The sequence below is a fragment of the Eretmochelys imbricata genome, chromosome 1 (assembly GCF_965152235.1).
Source record: "Eretmochelys imbricata isolate rEreImb1 chromosome 1, rEreImb1.hap1, whole genome shotgun sequence".
NCBI lineage: Eukaryota > Metazoa > Chordata > Testudines > Cheloniidae > Eretmochelys > Eretmochelys imbricata.
The window spans coordinates 330,638,452-330,657,717 of record NC_135572.1 but is presented as its reverse complement, the minus strand read 5'-3'; the positions used below and the strand labels follow the sequence as shown (position 1 = coordinate 330,657,717).

At 41.4% G+C, this 19,266-nt stretch overlaps 1 protein-coding gene across 4 annotated transcripts in view; it reads left to right on the top strand.

The window, feature by feature from the left end:
* Nucleotides 1-5,595, top strand: part of KIF21A (kinesin family member 21A) — a 174,738-nt gene extending 169,143 nt beyond the window's left edge. For all 4 annotated transcript variants that reach the window (XM_077835186.1, XM_077835178.1, XM_077835170.1 and 1 more), the window contains one exon: nucleotides 4,315-5,595. In XM_077835186.1, coding sequence (XP_077691312.1) covers nucleotides 4,315-4,408 — 94 coding nt within the window. In that variant the 3' untranslated portion in view covers nucleotides 4,409-5,595. The remainder of the gene's footprint in view (nucleotides 1-4,314) is intronic.
* Nucleotides 5,596-19,266: the final 13,671 nt, after the last annotated feature.

Below are 19,266 nucleotides of genomic sequence, written 5' to 3'. Positions count from 1 at the left end.
GTCATTACACAAAGTAAAACTATTTCCCCATGTTTATCCCCCCCACACTGTTCCTCAGACGTTCTTGTCAACTGCTGGAAATGGCTCACCTTGATTATCACTACAAAAGGTTCCCCCCCCCGGGCCCTGCTCTCCTGCTGGTAATAGCTCACCTTAAGTGATCACTTTGGTTACAGTGTGTATGGTAACATCCATTGTTTCATGTTCTCTATGTATATAAATCTCCCCACTGTATTTTCCACTTAATGCATCTGATGAAGTGAGCTGTAGCTCATGAAAGTTTATGCTCATATCAAATAAATTCGTTAGTCTCTAAGGTGCCACAAGTACTCCTTTTCTTTTTGTAAAACATTATGGAGACCTCGGGCCATCCACTGCTAGAATATGGCATCAGAACATTCCTATAGACTAGGAGAGAACCCAAAATGTCATGCTTTTGTAATGTGAACACACGGTATCTGTGTTAAGCAGAAACTCCGAATATGGCAACTTCTGACTGTCCTCCTTTAATGTCTTAACGTGAATATTCTAGTGAGTAGTGCATCATTAGGTAGAAGTGAGAAATGTCAATGATTAGTGACAAAAGGTCAGATCTTCCCATTGCACTCCCAGTATCTAAGAGCCTGAGATAGAAAGATAGGCATGTTTAGGTAGAAGCAACATAGATGGAATCATTACTTTTGTGGAAAAATCAAACATACTGGAGACACCATAAACAAGAAAAGTATCTAATTCTAGAGAAAATGCAGGCATTTGCATCAGAGCCTAGGCAGACAGTAACTAAGGTGAGCACAGGGCCTGCCAAGGCCAAAATTGTTAAACTCTGATGTTTTTTACTGAGGCACCCAACTTTAAGAAATACTGAGCTGCCACAGCTCATTGATTGGGAGCTGCCAGTGCTCTGCATTTATGAAAATCAGGCCACGTATATTAGGTGCCTAAATATGGGTGTAGGTGTCTCATTGTATGTATTTATGTTTGAAAATGTTGGCTATATACCTTTGAAATGTATATCATACATAAATCTGATATTTGTATGTTTATTTAGATTTTAAATCATTAAAAATAGGTCTATCCCAGGCTCCAGGTACCCTTATGCCTTATTAATAACGCGATAAAAGCCTAGGAGTGTTGTTAATTCCAACAGGGAGCCAGGTACCTGCAGAAATTTCTTTCTTCATTGTTGTGGGAAGCAAAACCTTAGCTTTTGGCAAAAGCCCACTCCAACAGATGCCACACGTAGTATGCCCAAAAGGTCACCAAAGTTGGGCTATTTCAGGTCAGGGAAGGAGTAAGTTCCAGAGTTTAGATCCATGCCAGCAGACCCCAGCCTTTTATAAGGACATGAATATATGCCTAAGATATAGTATGTGAGGTAAGCAAACAACTATTTAGTCAAGTAATAGATAAGTCAAGGAGATAGATAAAATCTGAGAAATATTTACATCAGGTTCATATCTGTATTAATACATTTTTCACAGACTATATGGCTACTAACATAATTCAGATCTTTTCATTTTTCTCAAAAGGTGATATTGATATGTTATTTAACATGTGTTGCACATGTTGAAAGGAAAAAACATTTTAAAAAAACCCTGAATCGCTTTACAAGAAGTCTCCTCCATAAGGATAATGGCACAGAGCTCCAGAATTAGGGCCCTTCCCTGTCCTTGGTGACTGAACACCTTTTTATTTTGGCTGAAACTTCCTGAACTAAATTAGCTGGGATTTGGGCACGTAAATGGGTGCTTTGTCCTGGCCATTCAGGAAAAAAGATAAAATGCAATGTATATAGTTTTTAATTAGACCACAGCATTATTCGCTTAGCATATCTAGGAATACCTGGCAATAAATCATGCAGTGCAAGTCATCATTTTTTCCTTAATCATTTTTACCTATTTGGGAGGGCTACCTTTGTCCTCCCACCTTCCCAACCTGGTCCCAGCCAGCCTGCTGCTGGAACCCCACTGCTCTCCCTTCATATGATGGTAAAGAGGGAGGGTTATCTCTCCCTGCTGTACCAGATGTTAGAAGCCTCAGCTCTTTCCAGCTTCCTTAGGGAATGGCTCCCCCTAATCCCACTTCCAACTCCTATTTATCAGGGAACTGCATCCCCTCTATAACAAGCACCTGCTCTGGATACCTGCCACCAACTAAGTTGTGACATCTTGATGTAACCTTACCTACCTCATCAGGTCTCGGACATGCTGTGGGGAAGGTAAAAACACCCATCTTGCCTCTGCCAGTCTGGTAGTGAGGGAAGAATTCCTTCCCAGCCCCAAAACAAAAAGGAGACTAGCACAAGCCCAGAGCAGATCATAAATCCCAGTTCTCCTCTGATCCCATGAGTGGGATGAGGGGGGGAGGGGGCTGCTGATCGGTAACTGAGAGAAATCCTTGTAGAATGTAGGGGTGTAAATATTCTGCCTCTCTCCCAGTGCATATGGTAGGTCAGTGCCCCTACCTGGTCCCACCACTTCCTGTTGCCCTTGGCTACACTCAGGTAAATCCCCTTTTCTCTCAAATGTAGTAGGGACCCTTAAAGGAGCCCCATCCTCCTTTGCCTGCTGCCTTGCCAAAGCATCTCTGCATTCAGTTGTGGTGAGCACATTCTCACCACTTGGTTCCTCCTGTTTTCTCCTGGCCTGCTCCCCTTACCATGCCCCAATACTTTCCACTGCCTCTTAAAATAGCATGAATTCTACCCAGTGCAGACTGAGCCTGTTTCATTCCCTTCAACTTAAGCAGGATTCAGCCTGTCATAACTATAAAGGGAAGGGTAACCATCTTTCTGTTTACAGTGCTATAAAATTCGTCCTGGCCAGAAGCAAAACCCTTTCACCTGTCAAGGGTTAAGAAGCTAAGATAACTTTGCTGGCGCCTGACCCAAAATGACCAATGAGGGGACAAGATACTTTCAAATCTGGAGGGGGCGGGAACAAAGGGTTTGTCTGTCTGTGTGATGCTTTTGCCAGGAACAGATCAGGAATGCAGCCTTACAACTCCTGTTAAGTTAGAAAGTAATCTAGCTAGAAATGTGTTAGATTTCCTTTTGTTTAATGGCTAGTAAAATAAGCTGTGCTGGATGGAATGTATATTCCTGTTTTAGTATCTTTTTGTAACTTAAGGTTTTGCCTAGAGGGATTCTCTGTGTTTTGAATCTGATTACCCTGTAAGGTATTTACCATCCTGATTTTACAGAGGTGATTCTTTTACCTTTTCTTTAATTAAAATTCTTCTTTTAAGTACCTGATAGATTTTTCATTGTTCTTAAGATCCAAGGGTTTGGGTCTGTGTTCACCTGTACAAATTGGTGAGGATTCTTATCAAGCCTTCCCCAGGAAAGGGGGTGTAGGGCCTGGGGGGATATTTTGGGGGAAGACGTCTCCAAGTGGGCTCTTTCCCTGTTCTTTGTTTAAAACACTTGGTGGTGGCAGCATAGGGTTCAAGGACAAGGCAAAGTTTGTACTTTGGGGAAGTTTTTAACCTAAGCTGGTAAGAATAAGCTTAGGGGGTCTTTCATGCAGGTCCCCACATCTTTACCCTAGAGTTGAGAGTGGGGAAGGAACCTTAACACAGCCCTTCACCTAAGCTATGGAACTTTTACAAGTTCAGGTGTTTTTCTAAAGTTAGGATTTAGTCTGCTCTTATAAATCTATTTTATGAATACTTTGGTACATTGGTTCCCAGACTCTGGTCTGTAGAGATCTGACTGTTCATATGTTCCAGTTTCCAGCTACTACTTTTTAATTAAAAGACTTCTAACTATAAAGGAAATACTGTTCTAATGCTACTTTGCTATGTTAGTAATTTCTGTAGTTATGTCAGCAGTGTAGTGTGAAGTGCTGTGTTTGTACAGCACCTAGCACAATGTGGTCCTAGTCCACAACTGGAACTCTAAGGTGCCATGATAATACAAATAATAATAGTAACAATATGAATGGACGAGAAGGTGGTCCATGCTGTGAAAAAGTTGAAGAACCCATGCTGGTATACCTGAGATTAAGAATCTTATGCAGATGACAAATAGCTCTATTACTAAAGAGTTACGTTGGCCTTATTTCACTAGCAATATATTCCCCTATACAAAATACTTAAGGAAATATCTGTCTTCAAACAAACAAACAAAAACCCGACCTGACATTGATGCTGGCTTGAGGCCATGCTTACATAAAGATCAAGAAATGTCTAGGACAAAAATATATATTTAAAACCAACTTGAAGTAAATTGACAAGCTAAACATTTCCAGAAACTTGTTTTTTTTTTTCTTTTTTTGCTCACTTTTTCTGTTTGATACCACAAATGTTTTACAGTGATCGAACTGTGAGGATCTGGAAAGCTCGCAACCTGCTAGATGGACATATCTCTGATACTGGAGATGCAAATGAAGATATTGCCAGTAATTAAACATGAATTGAAATGATGGGCACAAATGAATACTGTGATAAAATGCTGTGTGTTCTTAGTGCACTTTGCTGTGCATTTACTGGGTAAACACTAACAACTGGAATAAACTGGAAAATGCAGCTGAACCCAACTGGTAAATATGTGTTGTATTCTACTAGCATTGATATCCTTAGAACACTTGCCCTGTATACTGTATTTAAAAATAGCCTATTGGTAATATACTTGAGTTTCCCTGATATATATATCTAATGGCTAGATTTGTGTGCATATATAACACTTGTAATTTAAACAAATTGGAAAGTAATCTGCTCTAATAACAGTCTCAAACCTGTAACCTGAAATACAAAACAAAATACTCTTGTACTTCACTCTCTCAGACATTATGATGAGCTTCTCTGTATCTTGGGATAACATGGGAATGATGCATACCGTACTAAGCCTTTAATTAAACTAGACCTTGGTTTGAGATTGTAAAAGGCTACCTATATTGATGTTATAAAAGCAGACTGAATAAAATATCTGAGAAAGTTGTTAGTGTGACAGATATTTTTGATATGACTGTTTCTGGCTAACAGTGAATGCTGTATGATTTGTGTTAATGTTAACATGTACTCTTTTTGACCAAAGTTGTGTAGCTGTGTATATTCTGTGCTCAGGACTAGAACTAAATTGCTGTTAAATTGTTATGTTTTATTAGTGCTTTGCCTATATTCTGTAATGAACAATATTCTTAATGTCATAATAGAAGTATATCTTAATCTATTTTTCTTATGAACTTGTTTTTATCATCTCACATTTTCTTTTTTAACAGCAATTTGTCATTCATTTTTATCTAATTTTATATGCTGCTAAAAATATTTCAGATGCACTATGTTTTGCAAATCTTGGCAGTGACTATGAGAACTGTACCATCGACATTTGGAAAAAGCTATGTAAATAGATGGATTGTAAAAAGAGAATATCTTATCTTGTGCCTATGTGGATTTTAAAATGTTGCAGAGTGTGAATATTGAAAGAGGATGTATAGTTTATCCAGTTGCTCCAAATATTAATTTGTAAATTCTGCGAGTTTTAAAAGGTTATGTAGATTAAAAAACAGTGTTTGGATTTTTTTTTTTTGGCGGAAAATATCAGCCTGTAAATTGTAGCTTATGTAGGTGATGCTTAAATAAACATGTGACTGTGAATTATTTCTCTGTGCATTTTTCACCATTCTGTCTGTAAAGAATGCATTGTTAGAGTACGCTTCCTGATGCCAAAAATTTTACATGAAATATGGATTTTTACTTTTTTTTAATGCAATAGAACAATCTGATGAGTAAAATATTCCATAGATTCTACTTCTGTATGGCTTCATTGTTCTAATTTCCCATTATTATTTATTATGTGTGTTACAATAACACCTAGGAACCCCATCAAGGATTAGGGCCACATTTTGCTAGGTACAGTACAGACTTGTAACAAAGCAGACATTCCCCACCCCAGAGAGCTCACAATCTAAATTCTAGACACTACACAACAGGACAACAAAACACACAAAAGCCTTGAAGTTTTCTATTAATTTTTGTTAAATGAATTTCCCATCACATTAAATCAATTTGAAAAGTAAATGAAAATTCATAAATCTTTTCAATAATCTTCATTTACTCTGGTTGAGACTTCCAAAGTATTAGCATTGTTTGAGTTAACAGTTGTGTTCAGGTTGTTGGGAAGCATTACTTACACTGGGAGTTTAAGCGCTCATTCTGACTACCAAAAGAGTACATGCTCAAAAGATTTAGGACCATATCCCACCTTCCCATGTTAAATCCCTTAGGTGGCAGTTATGTGTGTATGAGTGAGTGTGCCCTCTAGTGTCTGGTCCACAGAGAGCAGAAGGCACCTGGTACTACTACCATCAGCTGCAGGAGTTCATCTGTAGCTTAAATTGTACTAGAGACCTGTGGTTTTGGAGCTTGAAAGTTCAGGGTTCTAATCCCAGTACCCAGTTAGGGGTGTGGATTGGTGGATGTGAGATTTATATAGTTATTGCGTACTCTGCAGAACATATTCATTACAAGAAGGCCCTGGAGACTATTGTAGGTCACCCTCATGCTGTCTGACTAATGTTCCCCCTCAGTGGGACAGTTGGTGAGGAGAGGCTGGGGGCAGAGCCATGAAAGCCTAAAGGTCCTGCCTGATTTCTGATGTCTTCTGTCTGGCAGACTAGAGGAAAGCATCCAGCTCTTTAATTTTAGTTTACATTTAGTTTTTAGTTACCAACATGTTTTACATTCTGTACCTTTATCCAGTAAAAAAAACAGTACCTGACGTGTAGAAGAGCATGTGTTTTGGTTAATCTCATGTCAGATACTAATGTTTGGAAAATGTTTGCAGTGTCTCAAATTACAGATATGCCGATGTAGCTGTCCTTGTGTTGCCCATTATAAAAGGTTGACATACTGTGTGTACTAATTCTACCTGTCTGACCATGAAACAAATCAAGAGTCTTCAGTTTTTTGCTGTTCTGCTTGCAGGTCAGTACAGATAACATTTCTATTTTGCAATAAGCAGTTTTCAAAAGCTGAATATAGTGTCTGTAAATACAAAGTAGCTACATGGGGAAGAGATCAGGCATTTTGTGTATGGGAGAGAATGGTAGAGGGAGAAAACAAAATGGAAGTAGATTTGGAAACCATCTCAGGCAAGGCTGCAATGGAGATAAAGCAGGACTGGGATGTCTGTTCAGTGCTGCAATTAGAACCTGATCCAACAAGGCATATGTCTAACTCTGTGCATGTGAATTGTCACACTGAAGTCAGTGGGACGACTCACATGCTAAAATTTAAGCATATACTTAAGTACTTTGCTCATTTGAAACCGAAGACAGGGAAGGCAGCCCCAAGATAAGTTTGCCCAGCTCCCACTTCTGAGGCTGGGAGCTGCACCCACTTATACTAGAGATTTGATTCAGTCTAGAGCCTATTTAAGGGAGAAAGTTGGAGCGGATGTCATAGGAGCCTCTGCACACCAGGACTAGCTATGCCATGTAATGTACCTTTTAAACATGAAAATGATCCCAGCGTGTAAGCTGGAGAAAATGTGGTTACACTCATCCTCCTCAGGGATGCCTAGTAGCAGCAGCATTTGCTAACCTAGTTTCTAAAAAAAAAAAAGAAAAATCAGAAAGAGGAAACATTTAGGAGAAGTTTTCATATTTATATTTCAAGGTACTTATTTTCAACATCTGTTTCCATGGAAATTATCTTGAAAAAGCCACCAGTGGGCAGCAAAAGCTCTTACTAATTTCAACTGCTGATTTCCAATTCCAGCCTCTACTAATGTTTATACAGAAACAGCCAGCAAAAATGAGCTAAAGGTTTTAAAACAGGGAGGCATAAAAAAAGGGGGGTAATCTCCAATGAAGTGGGTTTTAGCCCACGAAAGCTTATTCCCAAATAAATGTATTTGTCTCTAACATGCCACAAGGACTACTTGTGGGTTTTTTTGCTGATACAGATGAACATGGCTACCGCTCTGAAATCTTTGTTTTTGTTTGTCAAGTTGCTCCTACCTCATTTGCACCAAAACAGTCAGAAATGTGTCTGAGAATCAGCACTTGTGTGAGAGAACCTAATTGTGCCTTTCCGCACCTGAGACTTACAAGGGCTGGTTTTCAGAATCAGCTATGGACTCAGTGCTTCAAACTGGCAAGAGAAATTATTTTTTAAAAAATGTTCTGACACTGACAGAGTCAGAAATTTTGCCAGGGAGCAAGTTGTGCTTTCATACTGCCCATTTTATAAAGCATTTCAGCGTGCAAATAAGTTAGTATGGCTCTAGTCTGAAAAAACACTATGTAATCTGACAGATTTGCTATTCTTGTGTATTAAATCATGTCTGCTGACTTTAGGGGTTAAACACAAGCCTATTTTTGCATTTTAGCTGAACTAACAAGCTAAGATGAAATGAACTGGGTTCATTCCACCTTGTGCATAGAATCATAGACATGTAGGACAGAAAGGAACCTCAATAGGTGATCTAGTCCTGTCCTCTGCACTCAAGGCAGGACTATGTAATAACTAGACCATTCCTGACAGGTGTTTGGAGGTTTTTAAGAACAGGTTAGATAATGATGGAGGTTCCACAACCCCCCTAGGCAATTTGTTCCAGTACTTAACTACCCTGACAGGAAGATTTTCATAATGTCCAACCTAAATCACCCTTGCTGCAACCTCCATTGCTTCTTGTCCTATCCTCAGAAGTTAAGGAGAATAATTTTTCACCCTCCTCCTTGTAACAGCCTTTTATGTATTTGAAGACTGTTACAATTTCCCCCCTTCAGTCTTCTCTTCTCCAGATTAAATAAACCCATTTTTTTCAATCTTTCCTTATAATCATGTTTTCTAAACCTTTAATCATTTTTGTCACTCTCCTCTGGACTTTCTCCAGTTTGTCCACATCTTTCATCAACAGTGTTTACTATGTTACGTTCAGATACACCTCTGCAAAGCAACAGGCAGCAAAGGGGTTGCACATTTGTCAGTGGGGGCCAGAATTTGTAACCCATGTGGCTGAATAGGGTATAAGTGAAGACCTAAGTTTGGCCTGTGGAACATTTATTGATGCACATGGATGGAAAGAGCCTTGCTTGACTCTGACCAACAGGTAAGTTTTGCAGGGCTGGCAGTTAAGTTAGGATCCAGAAAGTTGTTTCCTTTCCCCTAGACTCCCCCATCTCTCTTCCTGAAAATACTAGAGGCAGTTCAGACTTGTTCCTCAGGCCTAGCCACATCCTTTCTGCCAGATTTATCTCCATCAGTGGAAACTGCAGTTTGTCACCATTGTGTCACCAATCCTGCCTTGTCCACTGCAGTCCTAGTATTTAAGCTGACTTTGGGGCCAATAACAAGCAAATCTCCCAACCCCAACCCTCCGTGCTCTCCTCTCCCTTCAGGAAATGACTTTTTAGGGGTTTTACTCCCCCTGAACAGGGCCACCTGTCGAGCTCATTCCCTCGTGTGTTTCTCCCTTCCTGCATCATATACTGGACGGAGCAAATCAAAGGTAGAGTTGCTCCTTCCTCAAGGAGCCGTAGCAGGGGAGTTTTACCATGATTGCTTCCAGCCAATATATTCTGAGCAGCCAGTGAAGCCTCGTTGAAGCCTTTGCATCCTCCCCACCAGCCAAGACTCCTCAACAGACATCTTCACAAAGGCAGGTCAGTCTTTTTCATCTCTTGGTAATCTGCAAACAGGATCTTCATCCTTGATAAGGGACTCTTTGGGTAGTAAGTTCTAAACTCCCCTGAATCCCACAGGCCAACCCATCTCTAAAGGGGAAAGCCTCAGAGTTCCATCCCAGTTCTTAAGGGGGTGGTGGAGTCTGTGCATAAGGAGTCTGGCATTCTTTCTAATTCTCCTTCCCAAGGGGAATATTTGAGTGCTCGTATGAATGTTTTTACTTTCCAAATATATATTGGATGAAGGGGGTGGGGGAAAGATATCGATCCCACCCTGGGCAAGACAGGGTTAATGAGCTACCCCATCATGCCACACCCTTCGGAGAAGTCAGACTTGGAGAGAGGAAACCAGATGTGATTCCAGATGAGACGAAACTCATAAATTGTCCCCCCTCCATAACACTTACAGAGAGATATGCACAGCTGTATGCCCCTCCCACCAGGTATTATTACATACTCTGGGTTAATTAATCAATAAAAAGTGATTTTATTAAATACAGAAAGTAGGATTTAAGTGGTTCCAAGTAATAGTAGGCAGAACAAAGTGAATTACCAAGCAAAATAAAATAAAACATGCAAGTCTAAGTCTAGTACAGTAATAAAATGAATACAGATAAAAACCTCACCAGTTCCAGTAAGCTTCCTTTTACAGACTAGTCTCCTTCTAGTCTGGGTCCAGCAATCACTCACACACTCTGTAGTTACTGTCCTTTGTTCCAGTTTCTTTCAGGTATCCTTGAGGGTGGAGAGGCTCTCTCTTTAGCTAGCTGAAGACAAAATGGAGGGGTCTCCCAGGGGTTTAAATAGACTTTTTCTCTTGTGGGTGGAGACCCCCTCCTCTATCCTATGCAAAGTCCAGCTCCAAAATGGAGTTTTGGAGTCACATGGGCAAGTCACATGTCCATGCATGACTCAGTTTTTTACAGGTAGCAGCCATAGGTCACATGCTACCTTGAACGTCCTTGTCAAGGTTCCTTCCCCACTCTGAACTCTAGGGTACAGATGTGGGGACCTGCATGAAAACCTCCTAAGCTTACTTTTACCAACTTAGGTTAAAACTTCTTCAAGGTACAAATTATTTTTCCCTTTGCCCTTGGATTTCCACTGCCACCACCAAACTTTATCTGGGTTCCTGAAAAACCATCGTTTGGACACATCTTTCCCCCCAAAATCCTCCCAACCCTTGCACCCCACTTCCTGGAGAAGGTTTGTTAAAAATCCTCACCAATTTGCATAGGTGACCACAGACCCAAACCCTTGGATCTTAGAACAATGAAAAAGCATTCAGTTTTCTTACAAGAAGACTTTTAATAGAAGTAGAAAAGGAATCACCTCTGTAAAATCAGGATGGTAAATACCTTACAGGGTAATTAGATTCAAAACATAGAGAATCCCTCTAGGCAAAACCTTAAATTACAAAAAAGACACACAGACAGGAATATTCATTCTATTCAGCACAGCTATTTTCTCGGCCATTTAAAGAAATCATAATCTAACGCATCTCTAGCTAGATTACTTACTAAGTTTTAAGACTCCATTCCTGTTCTGTCCCCGGCAAAAGCATCATCAGACAGACACAGACCCTTTGTTTTTCTCCCTCCTCCCAGCTTTTGAAAGTATCTTGTCTCCTCATTGGTCATTTTGGTCAGGTGCCAGCAAGGTTACCTTTAGCTTCTTAACCCTTTACAGGTAAGAGGATTTTTCCTCTGGCCAGGAGGGATTTTAAAGGGATTTACTCTTCCCTTTATATTTATGACAGTCCTCAAGTAGACTTCTTGTGGGAATGGGAGCATTCCAAGATCTATTGTCCCTTAAGTGCTTCTTGATTTGTACATTCCTTTCTCAAGAAGCTGACGAAATGCTTTACAAAACATTACTTAAAAATGCTTTACTTAAAAATCAAGCCAGTGCACAAACAATATTTATAACTTCGTCTACAAAAATGATACATGCATACAAATAGGATTAATACATTTAGTAGATCATAACCTTTACAGAGATATGTTACATGGCTTACCTAGCATAAAAAGTATTTTAGTTATGTCATATATACATTCATAAGCATATCTCCATAAAGCCTTATGGGGGGTATCGTCACACCAAGTGTGGAGGGGCTTAATGTGGGGATGATCCAGGTCTGGGTTAAGAGGGTTCTGTATGGGGCAATCTGGGTGCAGGTGGCTCAGTGGGGGATCTGGATGCACACAGGCTTGTTGGGAGGTCCAGGTGAAGGTGGTTGGGGTTCAGCAGCAGGCATGGTCTGGGTGTGGGAGGGGGGATAGAGCTCATCAGGGGTGTGTGGGTGAGGGGTTCCAGATGCTGGGGAAGTGGGGCTCGGTGGGGTGGGGATCCAGGTGTGGGTGGCTCATTGGTGCGGTCCAGGTGCAGGGAGAGTGGGGATCATCAGTGGATTCTGAGTGCGGGGGGTTCGGCTCAGGGGGAGGGCCTGGGTATGAGGGAGTCTGGATGCATGAGGGTTGGGCAGATTGGGGAGCATCTCCATGCACAGGTATCTCTCCCCCTACAGGTGAGGAGCAATAGGTGTAGGAAGCGGGGTGGGGAGGGGAGGGAGGATGCAGCCAGGGGAGAAATCTGGGGGTGGGTTTGACGTGGCCCTGGATGCTGTGCAAGGGAAGAGGAAGTCTCATCCTCCCCAGCCCAGCCTGGACTAGCCACTAAGCCTAGTGCAGGATAGGAGCCACTAGCTAGGTCTTCCCCAGTCCTGCCTCCTGCCCCACAGTGATTTACTTCTCTGCTGGCTGCCCTGGGCACCCAAAACATACTGCTGGGGAGGGTCACGTGATTGCTCTTATGACTTCCCTTTGCTTCCCTATCAGAAAGTCATTTTTCTGTGGGAAAGCAAAGAAATCTGCGGGGGACATAAATTCTATGGATGTGCAGTGGTGCAGAATTCCCCCAGGAGTAACCAGTGGAAATGCATCCTTGGTAAAGCAATCATGGGAAATTTCCCAAAAGTTGTCAGTTTAGACAATACTTAACTCTCATTCCTCTCCCACATCTTGCTCAGGAATAAACTCAGGAATCCTGGAAGGTTTTGAAGTGAATTTATAATCTCGTTCCTCATCCGACCATTCTATATTTTAAACTGCTTGTAAGAGGCGGATGTAAATATTGTCATGTACACATTTAAATGGAGACCACTAGGTCAATAGTATAGTCAAGCTACATATGTAGTAAGGTCTTCAAACTTTTAAGAATGCAATAGTCTACATTTAAAATTTAGATACAAAAGCTTTAGTCATTTAAGATAGTTTTAATTTTGAAATGAAATAATCACCAAAATATTGTTGCAGTAATTTAGAATAATGGTCTTTAATTATGATCAGGGCTTAGTAATGAAATTCCCATATGCTAAATCGAGAGTAGATGTTTTACATGCAGTAGGTTTATTCCCCCTTTTTGTAATATTTGTTAAGGCGCTACTTGTTAACGCTATAGATTCCCACTGTTGCGAACCCCTCTTTATGTGAGTAATCCCATTGATTCCAGTGGGACCCACTTGCATGGGAGAGGAAGTGCAGGACTGGACCAAAAGAAATAGCTAGCTAGGTAACATTCTCTTTGTAAGGTTATGAGGATGATTAGCTTAGTTTTGGTTTTCTTAGTGATGACTAACTACAATAATACATGGAGTGGAACATACAGTAGGAAGGTATACATACACAGCATATGAAAAGATGGGAGTTGCCTTACCAAATGGGGGGGGGGGGTCAGTGCTAATGAGCCAATTCAATTAAGGTGGAAGTGGGCAATTCTCAACAGTTGACAAGAAGGGATGGAAATCACTTTTGTAGAGCTAATGAGGCCAATGTAAACAAGGTGGCCCATTTCAAACAAGGTCTGTGAGAGTGAGGGATCGCCCTTCAGGATAGGTTGTAGATCCTCGATGATGTACTGGAGAGGTTTTAGTTGAGGGCTGTCACCTACACTCTCACAGACTTTGGGAAACAGGCCAGTCTTCACTTATAAGACATCCTCCCAACCTGAAGCAAATACTCACTAACAACTACATACCACACAACAAAAACACTAACCCAGGAACCAAACCCTGCAACAAACCCCAGTGCCAACTCTGTCCACATATCTATTCAAGGGACACCATCATAGGACCTAACCACATCAACCACACTATCAGGGGCTCGTTTACTTGCACATCTACCAGTGTGATACATGCCATCATGTGCCAGCAATGCCCATCTGCCATGTACATTGGCCAAACTAGACAGTCTCTACACAAAAGACTAAACAGACACAAATCTGACATCAGGAATTATAACATTAAAAAACCAGTAGGAGAACACTTCAATCTCCCTGGAGACTCAATAACAGACTTAAAAGTGGCAATTCTTCAAGAAAAAAACTTCAAAAACAGACTCCAGTGAGAAACTGTAGAACTGGAATTAATTTGCAAACTGGACACCATCAAATTAGGCCTGAATAAAGACTGGGAGTGGATGGGTCACTACAAAAACTAATTTTCCCCTGCTGATACTCACACCTTCTTGTCAACTGTTTGAAATGGGCCACCTTGTTTACATTGGTCTCATTAGCACTACAAAAGTAATTTCCACCCCTTCTTGTCAACTGTTGAGAATAGCCCACTTCCACCTTAATTGAATTGGCTCATTAGCACTGACCCCTCACTTGGTAAGGCAACTCCCATCTTTTCATATGCAGTGTATTTATACCTCCCTATTGTATGTTTCACTCCATGCATCCGATGAAGTGGGTTTTAGACCACAAAAGCTTATGCCCCAAAAAAATTTGTTAGTCTCTAAGGTGCCACAAGGACTCCTCATTGTTTTTGCTGATACAGACTAACACGGCTACCACTCTGAAACCCATAATAATACAAACATACTACTAATAAAAGGAGTACTTGTGGCACCTTAGAGACTACAGCTCACTTCATCGGATACATACAGTGGGGAGATTTTATATACACAGAGAACATGAAACAATGGGTGTTATCATACACAGTGTAACCAGAGTGATCAGGAAAGGTGAGCTATTACCAGGAGGAGAGCAGAGGGGGAGGAGGGGAAACCTTTTGTAGTGATAATCAAGGTGGGCCATTTCCAGCAATTCACAAGAACATCTGACGAAAAGTAAGGGAGGATATAAACAAGGGGAAATAGTTTTACTTTGTGTAATGACCCATCCACTCCCAGTCTTTATTCAAGCCTAAATTAATTCTATCCAGTTTGCAAATTAATTCCAATTCAGCAGTCTCTCACTGGAGTCTGTTTTTGAAGTTTTTTTGTTGAAGAATTGCCACTTTTAGGTCTGTAATTGAGTGACCAAAGAGATTGAAGTGTTCTCCAACTGGTTTTTGAATGTTATAATTCTTGACGTCTGATTTGTGTCCATTTATTCTTTTACATAGAGACTGTCCAGTTTGACCAATGTACGTGGCAGAGGGGCATTCCTGGCACATGATGGCATATATCACATTGGTAGATGAGCAGGTGAACGAGCCTCTGATATTGTGGCTGATGTGATTAGGCCCTATGATGTGTCCCCTGAATAGATATGTGGACACAGTTGGCAATGGGCTTTGTTGCAAGGATAGGTTCCTGGGTTAGTGATTTAGTTGTGTGGTTTCTAGTGAGTATTTGCTTCAGGTTTGGGGGCTGTCTGTAAGCAAGGACTGGCCTGTCTCCCAAGATCTGTGAGAGTGATGGGTCATCCTCCAGGATAGGCTGTAGATTCTTGATGGTGCGTTGGAGAGGCTTTAGTTGGGGGCTTAAGGTGATGGCTAGTGGTGTTCTGTTATTTTCTTTGTTCGGCCTGTCCTGTAGTAGGTGACTCTTCTGGCTCTGTCAATCTGTTTCTTCACTTCAGTAGGTGGGTACTGTAGTTGCAAGAGATCTTTCTAGAGATCTTGTAGGTGTTTGTCTCTGTCTGAGGAGTTGGAGCAAATGCGGTTGTGTCATAGAGCTTGGCTGTAGACAGTGGATCGTGTGATGTGGTCTGGATGAAAGCTGGAGGCATGTAGGTAAGTATAGTGGTCAGTGGGTTTCCAGTATAGGGTGGTGTTTATGTGGCCATCGCTTATTAGCACCATAGTGTTCAGGAAGTGGATCTCTTGTGTGGACTGGTGCAGGCTGGGGTTGATGGTGGGATGGAAATTGTTGAAATCATGGTGGAATTCCTCAAGGGCTTCTTTTCCATGGGTCCAGATGATGAAGATGTCATCAATGTAGCGCAAGTAGAGTAGGGGCATTAGGGACCGAGAGCTGAGGAAGCGTTGTTCTAAGTCAGCCATAAAAATTTTGGCATACTGTGGGGCCATGTGGGTACCCACAACAGTGCAGCTGATTTGACGGTATACATTGTCCCCAAATGTGAAATAGTTATGGGTGAGGACAAAGTCACAAAGTTCAGCCACCAGGTTTGCCATGGTATTATCAGGGATACTGTTCCTGCCTGCTTGTAGTCTATCTTTGTGTGGAATGTTGGTGTAGAGGGCTTCTACATCCATAGTGGCTAGGATGGTGTTTTCAAGAAGATCAACGATGGACTGTAGTTTCATCAGGAAGTCAGTGGTGTCTCAAAGATAGCTGGGAGTGCTGGTAGCTTAGGGCTGAAGGAGGGAGATTACATAGCCAGACAATCCTGCTGTCAGGGTGCTAATGCCTGAGATGATGGGGCATCCAGGATTTCCAGGTTTATGGATCTTGGGTAGCAGATAGAATACCCCTAGTCAGGGTTCTAGGGGTGTGTGTGTGCAGATTTGTTCTTGTGCTTTTTCAGGGAGTTTCTTGAGCACATGGTGTAGTTTCTTTTGGTAACTCTCAGTTGGATCAGAGGATAATGGCTTGTAGAAAGTGGTATTGGAGAGCTGTCTAGCAGCCTCTTGTTCATATTCCAACCTATTCATGACGACGACAGCACCTCCTTTGTCAGCCTTTTTGATTATGATGTCAGAATTGTTTCTGAGGCTGTGGATGGCATTGTGTTCTGCACGGCTGAAGTTATGGGCAAGTGATGCTGCTTTTCCACAATTTCAGCCTGTGCACATCGGCGGAAGCATTCTATGTAGAAGTCCAGTCTGTTGTTTCGACCTTCAGGAGGAGTCCACCCAGAATCCTTCTTTTTGTAATCTTGGAAGGAAGGTCTCTGTGGGTTAGTATGTTGTTCAGAGGTGTGTTGGAAATATTCCTTGAGTTGGAGACATCAAAAATAGGATTCTAGGTCACCACAGAACTGTATCAGGTTCATGAGGGTGGAGGGGCAGAAAGAGAGGCCCCGAAATAGGACAGATTCTTCTGCTGGGCTAAGATTGTAGTTGGATAGATTAACAATATTGCTGGGTGGGTTAAGGGAACCACTGTTGTGGCCCCTTGTGGCATGGAGTAGTTTAGGTAGTTTAGTGTCCTTTTTCTTTCATAGAGAAGAAAAGTGTGTGTTGTAAATGGCTTGTCTAGTTTTTGTAAAGTCCAGCCACAAGGAAGTTTGTGTGGAAGGTTGTTTTTTTAAGAATATCCAGTTTTGAGAGCTCATTCTTAATCTTTCCCTGTTTGCTGTAGAGGATGTTGATCAGATGGTTCCGCAGTTTCTTTGAGTGTGTGTGGAACAAGCTGTCAGCATAGTCTGTGTGGTATGTATGCAGGTGAACAAGCCTCTGATAGTGTGGCTGATGTGATTAGACCCTGCACATCTACCAATGTGATATATGCCATCATGTGCCAGCAATGCCCCTCTGCCATGTACATTGGCCAAACTGGACAGTCTCTATGTAAAAAAAATAAATGGACACAAATCAGACGTCAAGAATTATAACATTCATAAACCAGTTGGAGAACACTTCAATCTCTTTGGTCACTCAATTACAGACCTAAAAGTGGCAATTCTTCAACAGAAAGACTTCAAAAACAGACTCCAGTGAGAGACTGCTGAATTGGAATTAATTTGCAAACTGGATACAATTAGCTTAGGCTTGAATAAAGACTGGGAGTGGATGGGTCATTACACAAAGTAAAACTATTTCCCCTCGTTTATTTCCCCCCCACTGTTCGTCAGATGTTCTTGTCAACTGCTGGAAATGGCCCACGTTGATTATCACTACAAAAGGTCCCTCCCCCCCTCACTCTCCTGCTGGTAATAGCTCACCTTTCCTGATCACTCTGGTTACAGTGTGTATGATAACACCCATTGTTTCACGTTCTCTGTGTATATAAAATCTCCCCACTGTATTTTCCACTGTATGCATCTGATGAAGTGAGCTGTAGCTCACGAAAGCTTATGCTCAAATAAATTGGTTAGTTTCTAAGGTGCCACAAGTACTCCTTTTCTTTTTACTAATAGTAGTAAATATACATCAAATTCAATCATTAAAATGAAACAGGGGATTTTTAGCCTTTGTTTAAGGGCCAATCTCAGAGCAGCCTTGACTGTGAGCCTTGACTCCAGAGTCAAGGCTGCACGCCTCCATAAAAATACTATTTATTTCTTTATCCACTAGTTGTCTTCAGACAAATATTTCAAATCTACTCCATCTTCAGCTGAGAACAATAGGCACTGGGCAAAGTAACAACACATAGCTGCCTACATACAAGAAACCACAGCAGGAGGAATAATTACAATGGCCCTCCAAAAAATCCACATCTGGGTAATAAAAATACAGCACATTGTTCTTGAGGTCTAGAAAAACTATATTCTCTTGTTTGAACAATGAAGATGCTGCTTTCAGGTCCCATCCATCACAAGCGTCATGTGTTCTAGCTATAGCTACACAAAAGCAAGTTGCATTATTTCATTCTGAACTCCTCTGTGTTTTTGATGCTCACTGTCCATTTCCTTTCCTGGTTTAGTTTTAGCTCAGCCTTTTCACTCAAGCACATGCCCAACAACAATCTCTGAGGACCTTCGGCAGGACTGTCATCCAGAACCTGGAGCTACTGAAACCTCCTGCATAAGTCGTGGCTGCCGGTGGTGTGAGACTAGTGCGCCGAATGTTCCATTTTGCTTCTATGACTCAGTTGAAGATCCATCTTGCCCTAACAATGTTCCAGTTCAGAAACGCATTGATTGCCACCCTCAGCTTGGTGCCTCAAAAGAGGCATGTGAGGCAAAGGGCTGCATTTGGTGTTCTACAAAAGTCTCCAATGCCCCCTGGTGCTCTTTCCCAGAAGATGGCCTATATGGGTACTCTCTGTCTGGGCCGCTGCAAAAGACAGCTAAAGGCTGGAGGTAAACTTCACCATTGCTTGTTTAAGTCTTTAGTCATTCTTTATGCATTCACATTTGGTTGGACTGCTAAAAGCTATGTACCGTTTTGGGTTCTGATTCTAGAATTCATTTATAAATGCATAGGCATAAATTTTCCCCACTCCCCTTTTGTAGAATAGCTGGATCTTCCACGAGAGGGTACAAGACGATGCTATCTAGCTGAATTTTGGGGGAAAATATCCTCCTTTGCCCACCCCAACAATATCTATTAACAAATTCATGATTTATGGAAGTTCTAGTCCAGGAAGGTTTGCTATTGGTTAATAGAACTGAATCCTTTCCACTGTTTTGCCCTGTATATGGGTGTTCCTGTGCTTAAGCACTTTGGTGTGTGGTAATTAAGTGTGTTTGTAGGTTAATGCTGATGAAACGTAATATCATG